This window comes from Opisthorchis viverrini (genome assembly GCF_000715545.1).
Source record: "Opisthorchis viverrini unplaced genomic scaffold opera_v5_38, whole genome shotgun sequence".
Lineage (NCBI taxonomy): Eukaryota > Metazoa > Platyhelminthes > Trematoda > Opisthorchiida > Opisthorchiidae > Opisthorchis > Opisthorchis viverrini.
The window spans coordinates 739,510-753,652 of record NW_008751695.1 but is presented as its reverse complement, the minus strand read 5'-3'; the positions used below and the strand labels follow the sequence as shown (position 1 = coordinate 753,652).

At 42.3% G+C, this 14,143-nt stretch overlaps 1 protein-coding gene across 1 annotated transcript in view; it reads right to left on the bottom strand.

Moving 5' to 3' along the window:
* Nucleotides 1-2,908: 2,908 nt before the first annotated feature.
* Nucleotides 2,909-14,143, bottom strand: part of T265_02922 (hypothetical protein) — a gene marked incomplete at both ends in the record, with an annotated part of 18,778 nt that continues 7,543 nt past the window's right edge. The window contains 4 exons of the mRNA XM_009167286.1: nucleotides 2,909-3,128; nucleotides 6,131-6,253; nucleotides 6,924-7,211; nucleotides 8,844-9,114. Coding sequence (XP_009165550.1) covers nucleotides 3,069-3,128; nucleotides 6,131-6,253; nucleotides 6,924-7,211; nucleotides 8,844-9,114 — 742 coding nt within the window. The remainder of the gene's footprint in view (nucleotides 3,129-6,130; nucleotides 6,254-6,923; nucleotides 7,212-8,843; nucleotides 9,115-14,143) is intronic.

The following is a 14,143-nucleotide window of genomic DNA, read 5'->3' as shown; positions in this document are numbered from 1 at the left end:
AGGAGTTTGGTTCTGGTGAACAACTTCCTCTCATACCCTATCCAGGGGAACTGCCGTAGGTTAGGACCAAAAACCTATATAATATGAAGTTTAGTTTACCATAGACCGTCCCGTCGCTTGACACTATCAACCATTCCTGTGGGCTCTTGCCAGTGCATCTTGTCACCATCATCATCATCATCATCATCATCATCATCATCATCATCATCATCATCATCATCATCATCATGACATGAGTGTGCAATACCGATGCTTCATTGCCGTAAGTGTGTCTTATCTTGACCGTTAAATGGCAAATGAATTTACGCATGAAGTTATGAGGCGTATGTTTTTGCTTTGCATTCACCTTGATTCCCACCCCAAATTTGTACATGGATCCGGAGGCTCATTCTGAAGAACCTGGTCGGGATCAGTATGCGGATCATCCAACAGCTTCATACCATCAACCTTCCGAATTTTAGTCTGAACACTACAATACAGCGGTTATCTCAACTGCAATTTTGTTGATGTACACAATCCTTTCGTTATACATTTCATGGGAAGAAAACCCCCCGCAGGAGGTGTGAGCAACATTCAAAGAGTTTTCAATTTTGAAAACACTGATTTTTTAATCTTGTTTAAAATACTGGCTGCATCGCGAGAGTGCACACCATCGACGCTAAATCTGATAACCACCGAAGTCATTACTTTGAAGTCATTTCTTCAAAGAAGTGCATCTGTCAATGACTACAGTAAATGATTTCGGTCAAATACTGAAAATCTACCCTTTGTTTGAATGTAACGTGACAGTAATGGATTGAACAGTAACCTCAGAAAACAAAAACCCCATTGATCCTTGAAAAATCGCCATAGTGCTTTCATAGAAATTGTGACCCACCTCTATGCAAAAGGGATACTACATAAGTGCAGGCTTCACAAAGAGAATAAGAAATAACTTTTTAAAATTTCACGCTACTACTACATAAAGCTTTCACTGGAGTTTTCTGTACACTATACTAAAACATCAATATTATTTTTGACCACTATTTAATTGTTAACACGTCAAAAGCTGGCTTAAATAAAATAGTCCATTGAAATGCATCTACTAGCAATCATTCGTCAGAATCCTCGACCACCTGCTTGATATAATTTTTTCTGCTCGTTTGGGCAACCAGATTGACTTTTCGGTATGCCCTATGTTTGTCCAGCGTCAGACGCGCATGTTATACACCAAATATCAGCTGCTCAGGTCACAGACAGCTTACCATAATTGTTATATAAACATTCAGTAGTCTGCGGCTGCATGTTATTCTACTTCGCATAGGTATACGGCATTTTGTAAGTTAAAGCAGTGAAATATAGTCTTAATTTCGGCTCACCACTTCCAAACTAAGTGACCTGATCTGAGGTGGCCTACCAGTGAATCAGACATGGTGACGTAACGAGAACTGAAGGTCACTAGCAGTGCGTTTTTCATAATGCTATCAGTCCGACTGTTCCAGACAACCGGAGTACAACACTAGATCGGCAGGCGCGTTACTTACGAGTGGTAACTGTACAATTTACTTAAAGGAAACAAATATCCCTGATGTTTTCACAATTAGACATGAATTAGACACAAGTTCGGTCACCTTTATGAAATTCTACTTGGTTTTCCGTGCCCAGACAAACGCTGTTAGTTTACTCCATCTGACATGTATTAGCGCGGAGGCTGAGTAAACCTTCATTTTTGAACTCCTCTGTGTTACCGTGCTGGACATCGAAAACCCGCTCCACTCAGCTATCCATGAAACTTGACACTCATATCGAGTACGATATAATAAAAAGCGTTTACGCCAGCTGCTATAGTCCCTCAAGTTCAAGACAAGAAAAATTTGACTGTTGCACACAAATAGCCTTCTCATTATGTCTAATAATACGACTCCATTACATCATTGAAAAATTACGAGCAAACCCAGTTGCACCCCTGAATAGATGGCACGTTGGGAGCCGCTCTGACAAAACTTCGCAAATCGCTTCACGGGACTACAAAGCCCAGAGCGCACAACATATCAACAATAATCAGAAACCGTTACAAGATGTGGGGAAGCGGGACTGATTTTTACAGTTGCTAAATGTTAGCGGTCATTCTGTCCCTTTTAAATGGATAACCACTATTCAGCATTTCTACTACTCAATTGTAGATGTGATCTGGTTAACGGATTTCAACTAGTTCTCGTGCATTGTCCCGCAACACAGCCCAAAATAGTCTAAGTCTATCTCAAAGTGATCACAGTGTTTTAGTAATAATTATTCTAGTGCTTAGAGTAGAAGAATGACAAGGTGACATGTTCAAAAAGCGGCCTCGGTCTAAACAAGAGTGAGAACTCTTGGTACTTTTTGGTTAGTAAGGTTAGGATGTAGGAAGAGCACCAATGGCTGCATGGTGAGATAATATGTTCTTGACTATGGGCGCTGCAAGATGTGGCTACTGATCGCTGACAGCTGTGAACAGTTTGGAACGCTTGTCAGTTGCTAGCACAAGGTCACTCTCTTTCTGTCTTACTGTGTTCCTCTAGAACATTACCTTCAACAATCCTGGTTATAGGAAAGGAAAGGGACGATTCTGAACAATGACGCAGTGGGCCGGATGACGCTAATTGCGGTGGCGATGAAGATGAGGATGATGATGATAATGGTGGTGATGAAGGCGGTAATCGTGATGACAGCTTGATGAGAGCTTCATACTCAGACTGTTCTCAAGGGGCAAAGGATTTAGTACTAATGACTGAGGCGAGAATCCACCTTTAGGCAAAATACCCCGGCCTGAATCTAGTAGAATCAGTATGCAGTTTTGGCATTATTCGGCTGAGCGAATTTAGTGTAATATTAAAGAAACGCCGCGTTTCTCTGTTGCGCACAGATGCAATTAAAGAAAAGCCTAATGTGCATTTACTATGTTTTTTCAATGGCAAAAAAGCTAACAACGAAATAACATCTTTATGTACTGCAAACGAATATCACTCAGAAAACTCCCGTACAAATTGCGGTGGATTACTGGCGCTCATAAAAGTGAAACGAAAAAGCAAGACAGAGTTCCTGTCAACCAGTTAACCAGTTTTGCTGTCCGAGGTGTGGAGAAGGTCCTGTCGACTTGTAGCAACCAAACGCTGCGGAAAGAAAAGTTCAAGTATAACTCATTATAAGAAGACAACACCAAACATTGTTACCACTGTCATCTCAACACTGACGGATATACTGCTGAGTCAGAAATTGGTCATCAGAAAGGGTTTTGTTGACAATAATTCTCAGGTATAATTCTGGTGCAGAAGGGGCAAAACCAAGAACGGAAGATAGTGAGCACAGAAACAGGTGAGCACACATGTAATTCAGAAGCAACAGAAATTGTAATGATTTTCTTAATTTAAACCAGGCTGTATATATACTAAAAAATTTTATTGCTGAATGCGATTTTAGCTTACATTTTACTTTGCTTCTGGTTGGATAGCCAACCGCTTTCAAAAATCCGATTAAACATAAGCGCGGAAGACTATTCGGAGGTGCGACTCCAAACTAATGTGGAAAAAGGCCGAATTTCGGCGGTCGGTTAATAGTCACAAATATTTTTTGACTTCAACGTGTATTGTATCATCTGATACCTAGGTTAACACCATCAACATCAGCATCGCTTTCTCAACAATTCATTCAGCTATCACCTAGCCATGGGAATTAGCAACAAAATAGCTTTTCAGTCGATCTAGCGCTAAAAAATTTCCCTTCCAACAAACTATGCTGGCAGTAGACGACATTATTCAAGGTTGCACCATTCCCCGACCAATCCTCAAGGCTTCAGACTCACTCAGGGTTTCTGTGATGCTTAGGACCTCCTTAAATCTAGGGATTAAATATATTAAGTTATTCGTGTGTGTCCACACACAATCGTGTCAAATGAAGCCGATCTTTCAGATAGGTGAAAATTTCAATCCACCCTTTGACCTAAGGCGCTAGCCTGGGTTCATCTTCCAATTAATGTGCACACTCGGTTGCATTTTGGCTTTGGTTTTCTAACCACGAATTGTTGGACTTCGGAGCGGATGGGCTGAAAATTATTTTAATAGATGGCGGTTCAAAATTTTGACGATCAAATTCACTGATTCACAAGACTCGCTGATTCAGTTGTCGGATCCAAATTCACCCCGCGCATAATGATTGTATTCGGGACCGAATTTCACACTCTGAATTTCGTTCCATTTAACACTCAATGTTTTTATTAAAGGGTGAAAGCTCACCACTGTTTCTGATATGGTTGACGCAGCGCCTACACGGTATCCAAAACACTGCACCACGAGAGATTTCATTGTTCTTTGTGAGATTCAGATTTTTGGTGGTTGTTTTGCAACCAGACAGCAGATCGTGAGTGGGCATACTTGGTGACTCCATTATATAAGAGTACAAGGTTACATCAGCTCACTCATTAAGTTGAATTTGGCATGCATAATCAGCTGCAACGTTATCTTGCATAAATGGCTCCTTGCGTCGAAGACCATGTAACTAAACTCTCTTGACACCATACTGTTTGACATCAAAAGCACATGACTCATTCACAGTTCAACATCTGCCTTTAACTAACGAAAAGTGAGTTTTCGAGGCGTCTCCTTATCTTTTGTCTACATTATACGGTCAGGGTGGACGATGATGATGATGATATTCCACCTAAGTGGCAGTCTTTTGTGGCGTTAGTGGTAAAACGCGGATGTCAATTTTCAAACTCAGAAGTATTTGAAGATGACAATCTAGCTGCTTTATGTTTTCATTTTCAAGCTAAGGATGACTGTCCGCAATTACTTGGGACCATCATCATCATTATCAGCTGTAAGAACCGCGCAATTGTCGTACAGTGGTTGTAGCTGCCACAGTTTTTTAACCAAGGATTTATGGAGGTGAGGTAGTTAGCTGTGCATCGGATGTGCGTAAATACAGGGCTGTTAACTGGGGGGAGGTTGGGAAGGGAGCTATGCATTGAAAGCAATAGCTTGGACGTGACTGGGTCATATCTGACTGTCTCGGGATAGTGCGAAATTTTGCTGAACAATCAGTCATTACCCACTTTAGGCGTTATACTTCATTATCGCTTCATTGACAGGGCAGTCCGAGAATACTACATAAACATTTCAGAGCAGATTGACTACGGCAGTGACGACAGATCTAACGAATATACTTCTATATTCTGTACTGAAAAGTAAATCGTTCCGAAGGGTGAATCAAGAAGTGAGGAGAGATTTCGCGATTATTCCCCTCGAATCACAAATGACTGAGAAATCCATAAATTCGGCAAGTCTTGAACGCCAGCTATGGGTCAGGTGAGGTCACCAGTAAATTTCTGATTGGGCTATAACTCTGTACACCTATTTAGGCAGTTCAACTTAGTAGTTTGATCTTGGTAACTCCATAGGTTCCAATAAGCATGCTCAAACAAGTAATTGTAAAGTGGTCGCCTGAACGCAGGCAGCTTGTCTGATTCGATTATTCGGTAACGTAGGGGAATCACTTCACTGATGGTACTGAGGCAAGATTTCCCCATTCACTTACTTCCGAAAACAAGCCTGAATTTTGAAGCGATTAAATACGGTACCGGTGTAAAATGTTCAGTCGCATCTTCCAACAAGTTCGGTCAAAAACTAACGACGAGTTAGTGGATAATGTAGTTAATTATCGGCTGATCCCAGTGATCCATGAAGTGAGGATGTCAATGTCAGGTGATTCAAACAAACAGATGACCAGGTAACACTCACGGTTGGTGATCTTTAACGATGGAGTATCCACCACCATGAGCCACCAAAATTAACCCTGAGGAATCGTCGGATTCAGAACTACTGCAGTGACGTTTTGAAATATGCAGAAACTCATTCTTGGGAGCAAAGCCAAGTTCACATTTGTATGTACTGAGTACACAGTGTTAGTGTGGGGATGTGGCGCCTGGTCTCGATGTATAAGATCACCGGAATTTTGCAGCATTCGGGAACACAAAAATCGGTCATTGAAAACCTTGAGAGTTTCACATCATGTAGCGTATCAGCTTAGGATTCTCATTGAATGGCATGGGAACTGGCATGGGAAGCAGACTAGTAGGCCAAACTCATGTTGAAATCTAAATATAATGACTGGTGCGTACCTCATTTGCTTCTATGACTGCGGTCCAATCACGCTCTCCAATTATTTCAACTGCTTTAACGAGCATTTGTTTCACTTTTTCTGCGGACTTCTTGAATGCTTCCAGAACGGTGCTAACGCATACCTGAAAACATGCAAAACACTTGTCATTTACCACTGCTGACATAGGATGACAAACATTGTAAAGACTGAACCCTAAAACAGGTAGAATTGACTCCAAGGACATAACAACTAAGTGAAACAAAGGGAGCCAACAAATGAAAAGAAAGCTTGTCACTTTTCAAGGCAGGCGAGCAATTCATTGAGTAGATAGGTGAAGATTTTAAGGCCGAAATACAGACACAACGGTGGAGGATGTTTTGTCCATCATGCCCACCAGAAAAACTGAATGTGCCAGGGCTCGATTCTGGGCGTGATGGATTGGACAGAATGAGGAAAAATTCCTCGGCGCCTCGTCTGTAGCGGAAATAATGCTAATTGTTAACGTAACAATTCTGGACATCAGAAACAGTAGGCATAGGTGGCAGTGGAAACTCAGAGAAAACTACCTGGACGAAACTGGTAGCGAGGTTTCCATAATATACTGTTGTGGAGTACGGTCCTCTAAAACACATTTACTTGGGAGTGGCAGAGGAATAGTAAATGCTAGATCAGCACAGTCACGGCTGTCCGAATGTAAACACAGTAATACCATAAGCGTTGGTGGAAAAATGAATAAATCCAAACTGTCGAAACATTGGCTCTAGGGCGAATAAGGACAACCGAAATACTGTCGCTTCGAAACTAACGCTAACCTCCTGCTCCTCATGTTTCCAACAGTCGTAATCAGTGACTATAGCAACTGATGCATAGCTCATTGCGGCCTCGCGGGCGAGCGAAACCTCAGGAACGAGGGTCATGTTCACGATGTCAATCCCAAAATTACGAAAGATTTTGGATTCCAACTGAGTTGAGAAACGTGGTCCATTAATCGTGACCGCGGAACCACGTGTGTGAACACAAGGGTGGACAGTTTCCGCAGGTGGGCCTTGGTCACGGTCACAGATGGTAAGCGACGTGGCTTTGGCTGCATCAATGAGCACCTGAAATACCGTTGGGGGTGGAGTTAGTGAAGGTGACAAGGAATGTACATATTTATCAGGGTAGACCATCCCCAAATGTCCCTTACTCCTGCTAATCAGACAGAGTGAAACTTGGCATTGACAAAGAGTTAAGCAGGATTTTCTTAGCTAAGACCGGTTTCTTATTACTTTTCATATTTCAATAGGCTTCGACAGTGGAGCAGCGTATCTCAGATCCCGAGGATTCAAAGTTTTGGGTTATCACGTGGATTAGCTTCCTTTGATATCAACTCATTTTCACTAGATGCGCTGCACGGGAACATCATCACGCCATTTTAAGTAGACCACTGAACTGGTATGCTAAACTACCGATTGTTTACCAAGCTCATCAGTCAAATCTTTGTAAGGAGCATAATTGTTTTCAAGGTCACTTTAGTTGGTTTTTACATTTCAGCCCACAGAAGTAACTTTCAGATTACCCATCTTATTTATTGAATCACATAAACTCACAATACTCTAGAAACCCTCGCCCCTTTGACTGTTCAAAAACATCCCAAAATCCACTGGCAGTTGATTCACATGAGCGCTTTTGCATCTTAAGCTGCGTGTTCAGAGCATACAGATAGGATACTGAATCTATCTTGACCTCACGATAATTCCCCCGTTCATTTGCCTATTTCGTCCATGTGATTTTGATCTCCACTTTTGCTCATCTGTGCCCGCTACTCACCTAACCGCAGAGACCGTCCCGTCCGACACCGATATATTAGCATATGTCCGTGTGTGAATTGCGCAACTGAACTATTTACCCGTGCGTTTGTGCCCCGTTTGCTCAGCCTGCCCGGGCTCGTCCTGTCCTAAGTTCCGTTTAACCGCACCGCCAATCAGAATCACGAGACCATTCTCGGAAAGTATCACCGTAACCCACCACTGTAACACCACAGAGCCAAGTATCCGCGCGCTATAGTTTGGTGTGCCAGCCTTCACACTGTGCTGTGCCGGTCAGCGATAGACTTGTGCTCGTGTTGACACAAGAACGTGGACAACTGAGGTTTGCTGAGTAACTCTGCTTGCCTTTGTGCCAAGAGTGTCGTAGATTTTCGAACCCAACTCATCCTTTCGATATTTGGGATCGTTAAACCTATGCGTGACTCAAAGTTCCGTATGGGGAACCTCAACATGTGAGCTGCTCCCGACGCACAGTTAGAGTTAATGTAGTCATCGGAGAAGTGGTATTTCATAGCTTAAGAGTTGATAAAATACATGGGTAGGAAGATATTCAAGCACATAAATATATGGTAAGTAAACCATAGATAAAAATTGGAATGAAATACCTCCATCAGTGACACTTCTTTGAAAATTTTCAGATATCAGGCCGCTTGAAACTTTTTAGAGACATGAGTTAAACATTAGCTGAGCTGTGTGAGAATATTCATCTAATTAACTCCGCCTCCTAAATATCATACTTTGATAGGCATCCACCCTATCCAATAAAGAAAATTAGTCAGCAGGTTAGGGTTATGAATTTTGGTAAATGAAATTCGTTGTACGGACACCTTCCTTTTTCAACATGTTTTCCCTAGGAAGGACAATGTCGTCATAACCGGAATTAATTGATTGACGTGCCCTAAAACTGGCAAACAGAAAAGTTACCTGGCGCGTCTTTTCGCAGAACGGTTTTCCCATTGGTGTATGTAACACACCTTCAAACACCGGACGCTTGCCGCCATAAAATGTCTGTTCACGTCCCCGAGAGAAGTCCAGAAATTGATCTAGGATGAGGAAGTCACCAGGTTGCGTGTAATCTTGCAAACCACCGGATGCTGTTGAGGCGAGTATGTGCGTGCAGCCGAGAGTTTTCAGTGCCCAAATATTAGCACGGTAATTGATATCACTCGGAATAATTGAGTGTTTCCTTCCGTGTCTGAGAAAATATGCGCAAAGTGCAACTTCTGTACAACTCAGTTGTCATGACACAGTAAGGCAAGAAAAAAATAAATTTTTAGGCAATGCTGTCTGCGGAGAAATATGAGGAGCACTGTCAGCACAATAACACATCCACTGGCTATGATCTTCAGCGCTTCCTTGTGCGCACTAGACTGTCTACTTCACAAGTTGTTCAACAAAACAAATATGCGGAGGGTTGACGTTAGCTTCAGACCAAAATAGATTAGCATAGCTGTAAAATGGTACAAACTTTATGCAGCAGTTACATCCTTCAGTATACCCAAAATAACATCACTGCGGCAAGCCCTTTGTATTATAAGGATTAGCTGACCAGGTAAGAAGCAAAGTGCAGTTTTTTCCAACAAAATTCAGGGATATTGATTACTAACCGTTGGATTGTTCGTTGAGCTGAGCAATTTGATTGCAAACTTCTCATCATCAGTGCGTAGTTAGGGAACGCAGCCATGTGTCAGTGGTTGTGCGGTGAATAGGGTTGTGCGTGTATTGATATGCTGACTTTAAATCACGACTAGTTGTTCGGTCGGACTGTTCCATGGGTTGCTCTGGTATCCTGCATCCTGCTCGATCGATAACCATGCGACCTTTGAGCTTGACTTTCCTGGTTTCATGCTGCGGTCGACGCTGGAGTAACCTCCGTCCTAGACCCTTCTAGGTCCCAGTTTGTAACCTTGGCTGATCAGACTCCAATGGGTTTCTTGTTTTGTTAAACCGATATTCTGCTCTCCTTGAGTATTCCGGTTGGGATATTGGTCCTTTGCACGTAGTGGTGAGTAACCTGGATATAATTCAAAGTTAAGGTTGATCAACTCCACCGTGGAGTAACACACTTCCAAGATTTTTGTGTCCCCCAGATATAATTTGAGGCCTTCTTGGTTAAAGGAATCATGTCTCATGACGGCTGTGTTTTGTTTCTTTCAGTATGTCAAACGTAAAACTTGTCTTGGCTGTCCTTCGGTTTTGAGATCATTTTCCTTGAGGTGGCATTCGGTTTGTGGGCTACCGAGATTTCTTTGTGAGTACAAGTAATTTGGCGGTGATCTCAGATATATACTTGATATAATGTAGAACTATCCTTCTGGTAGCTTATTCCTATTTTGCTGTCGTTGAGATATATCTTTCTTCAAGCTTCTCTTGATAAAATTCACTCGAATTCCGCTGTTCCGGACTATTCTGAATAGATAGTTTACTTCCTTCTTCATTAATTCTCTGGTGTCGCAATGTGTCTCCGCCATCTTGGGAAAAGTTTGAACGCAACCGTTCTTGTGATTCACTGGATGAATGCTGTCGTAGTGCAGTATTTGATCCGTATGTCTCTTTACGATATACGTAGCTTTCCAGAGTCTCGATTTCTATTTACTAAAACGTCCAAGAATGGTGGTCCGTTGTTCCTCTCAGTTCTGATATCTTCGTCTGGTAGCTTCAGACGTATTTTTGAGCAGTTCATGCTGATTGTGTACTGAATCTCGTTTCAGGTGACATAGGTGTCATCTATGTAGCGGATTCACAGCCTTGGACTGATGAGTGGTAGTACAACACGTGCTCGTCATTGTATTCCCTCCACAGCGATAGTGGATATCCCATCAGAGTTCCTCTCAGCTGTTGATATATTTGTCCATCAAAACTAAGGTACGTATCCATACAAAAGTCCGATAGTTTGCATAGACCTTCGAGTTTCATGGTTCTTATCGTGTCTGAATGATTCCGAAGCATTTCTGTTACTGTTTCTCTGGTGATATTGCGATTAAGTGGAGTGAACTGTAATGTGACATCAAATGATTCCATGGTTCTCCTATACTGAAGTTCTGTAGTTTGTGTATAAATTGGGTAGCATTGTTGGTTGTGGGTTCCGATCCAGTAAGTGTCCCAATCTTCTCCACAAGTCTTTTGCTAAGTTGTAAAATGGAGTTTCCGGAAGCGGAATGACTAATCATGGTATTGTTTCTTTGAATATCTTTGGTAGTTCGTAGCATTGTGCAACTTTGGTCTCATTGGCTTTCATTCCACTTCGTTCTTGGTTGGTTATCCCGTATATTGCTCGCATTTTCCTGAGTATCGTGTTGATTCGATTGATGAGTTTTTAAATTGGGTCATTGCTGTTGGACTAGTAGGTCATCGAGTGTTTGGGCAGTTATTTGATCCCCTCAATGTAACCTAACTTGTCCATTACCATTATGATGGTTTCTTTGTCCGCCGGTAGCATTATGATTTTTTCATGCTATTGTAAATTTCTGAGTGCGTCTCGTTCTTGTTTGGACGTCAGTCGCACGTTTTATTCCGTATTTCGTTCTTGGTTGGTTATCCCGTATATTGCTCGCATTTTCCTGAGTATCGTGTTGATTCGATTGATGAGTTTTTAAATTGGGTCATTGCTGTTGGACTAGTAGGTCATCGAGTGTTTGGGCAGTTATTTGATCCCCTCAATGTAACCTAACTTGTCCATTACCATTATGATGGTTTCTTTGTCCGCCGGTAGCATTATGATTTTTTCATGCTATTGTAAATTTCTGAGTGCGTCTCGTTCTTGTTTGGACGTCAGTCGCACGTTTCTATTCCGTATGATCGCCGGTACCATCATCTTTCTGACCTAATGTTGAACATATCGTTTGACATATCGTTTGATTTAAAGGTGTCACATGCTGGCTAGGTAATCTCCGCGGTATGTGTCGTCGACGTTACTGCTGGTTACTGCGTAGATGCTCAACTGCAGATGGAGGAACAGTTGCATTCCCCGACCGAAAGCTCGATTCGAAAACAGTGATGGTTGAAAGATCCTGTGATTGGTCAGCATGTGTGTTCTCATCAATTTACACTAAACACTTGGTAATAACCTATGAAAGCCACTTAAAAATAAATCAACAGGGAGCATTTTGTGACGGACGCTTAGCATTCGATCATGAAGGGAAAAGTACTCATCTCGACCCCAAACAGTCTGAAACAGTTTTCAACTCAGTAGCCTGTGCCTTCTGCTCTGCACATAGATGAAGATTGACTGGCACCCACCGTCATGTTGTCACGCGGGCCTTCAGGATTTCTGCGCCGTCGGTGCTGTTGGACCAAATCAGAAGCGACTACCTGTTAAGCGTCAGTCACGCCACTACCGCACCTAAAAGGGCATTTCATTTCACCAAGAAATCGAACGACTTTTGACTAAAAAATAAAATATAGAGCTTGACATATTGATAGGAACATAGATGAGTGACACGGTAATGCTTTTATATAGCGTACGTAAGCTTTATTAACACTGTCACAATGTACATTCCAAGAACCCGGTTCTTGGAACCGAGTTACCAAAACTGCTAAACGCCATTCAGATCGATATTAACCCTTGCGCCTGCTTGAGCCCAAACGCACCCTTAAAGATGAGGAATCTCGTCTACTATGACGCCTCTGTGCTGGAGTGGTGCATTTTCCGTGCGTGGACCGCTACTCTCACCATACCATAATCGTCCACTCTCCCTGATTTCATTTGAGTTAGCTGCTGCTCTCACAACATTCCGCCATACGCCTTGTGAAGGCACCAATTAGTGCACACACCCAATACTGTGCACCGATCAGAACACTGCGTGTGACTGCCGATCATCTTCATCTGTTTGAACTCTCTCCCGGAAATATAAGACTGTGTATAAGCCCGGATAAACATGACCAACTGACGTCAGAATAGAGTATCAGTGGACGGAACGATTCTGTTTCACATGAGCGTATACACATAAGTCCAACATTAGGCCAAGAGAACAACGGTCAAAGTAGTAGCAGGCAAGGGTTATGCGAACGTGAAGAACGAGCAACGAACACAGTTGGGCGTCTTGTTTAATAGCAAACAAACAAGGGTAAGCAACGTGTTTACAACTTCTCGAATGGTTATTTTACACAAATAAAGTGAACAGTGGACAATGTGGAATTAGAAATGTTGGCACTCGCTGGCAAACTAGTGATGCTTTTAGACATTCACACGAAGAATTCGTACGCTTTTATTTTGAAAAAAAGTAATGTAGGTTCCTCTGATTTATTGGCAGCTGTGTAATATTTTACGGATACGGGGGAAACTAAATAAAGCGCTGGTAAGTATATTTAGAACATGCTAACAGCCCTGGCTGATTAGCAGAACGAATCATTTAGCTTATCATTAGATGTCAGTAAAAAACTGAGAAATTCAGATTGCTTGGAGGGAAATTTTATCCAACTTCTGACGTTACCCGCAAGGTTAGCCAAATAAGCTTACATGAAACGTTTTCACTGCACAATACTTTAAAGCATGAAGCTCCAAGTTAGCGCGTAGAAGGGAAGTGCCTTACACTACATGGGGCATAATTCGCAGTGTTCATTCAGATGCACATTGTGGAAAAATAAAGTAAACAAGTATTAGAAAAGATTCTTTTGCTGTTGCGATGTTGTCCATTAGGGAAGTGAAAGTGGACTATTATTTCCGTTTGTAAACAGCTGGCTTCCCACTCAGTGAGGTCACGAAAAAACTAACTGCACTACCCAAACTTCCATCCGGAATGCAGGCGTTAGATCAAAACATTATCGGTTTTCAGGAAATTTTGGACGAAAGTTGAAACCAGCATCGGTTGTAATCATGCATCTGGACCAAAATCTGGATTGAGTGGAAGCGACTGACGCGTGTGCCACGGCATTCAAATGGGGATGCGTACGCCTACCTAAGTAGGGGGTTTCTCTCCTTTCGGTTCATCATCACCATCATCGACAGCATGACATCAGTGTTCAACACCAATGCTTCACTGTCGTACAACCATGACTTATTTGAAAACCTTATTGTAAAGAAAAGAATGAAGGTGGATGGGGGAGGGACTTAGTGCTAGCTTATCACAATCATTCCGAGGTGCCTACACCTCCAGACATTCACTCAGGCAATCTGGATAGAAACTGACAACAAGAACGCCACTGACATCGGTTGGCAGCCATATCTTGTAGTGTCTCCAACCAGGCACAGTGAGGATCACGCGGTCCCCATCCTGGAAGGCGAG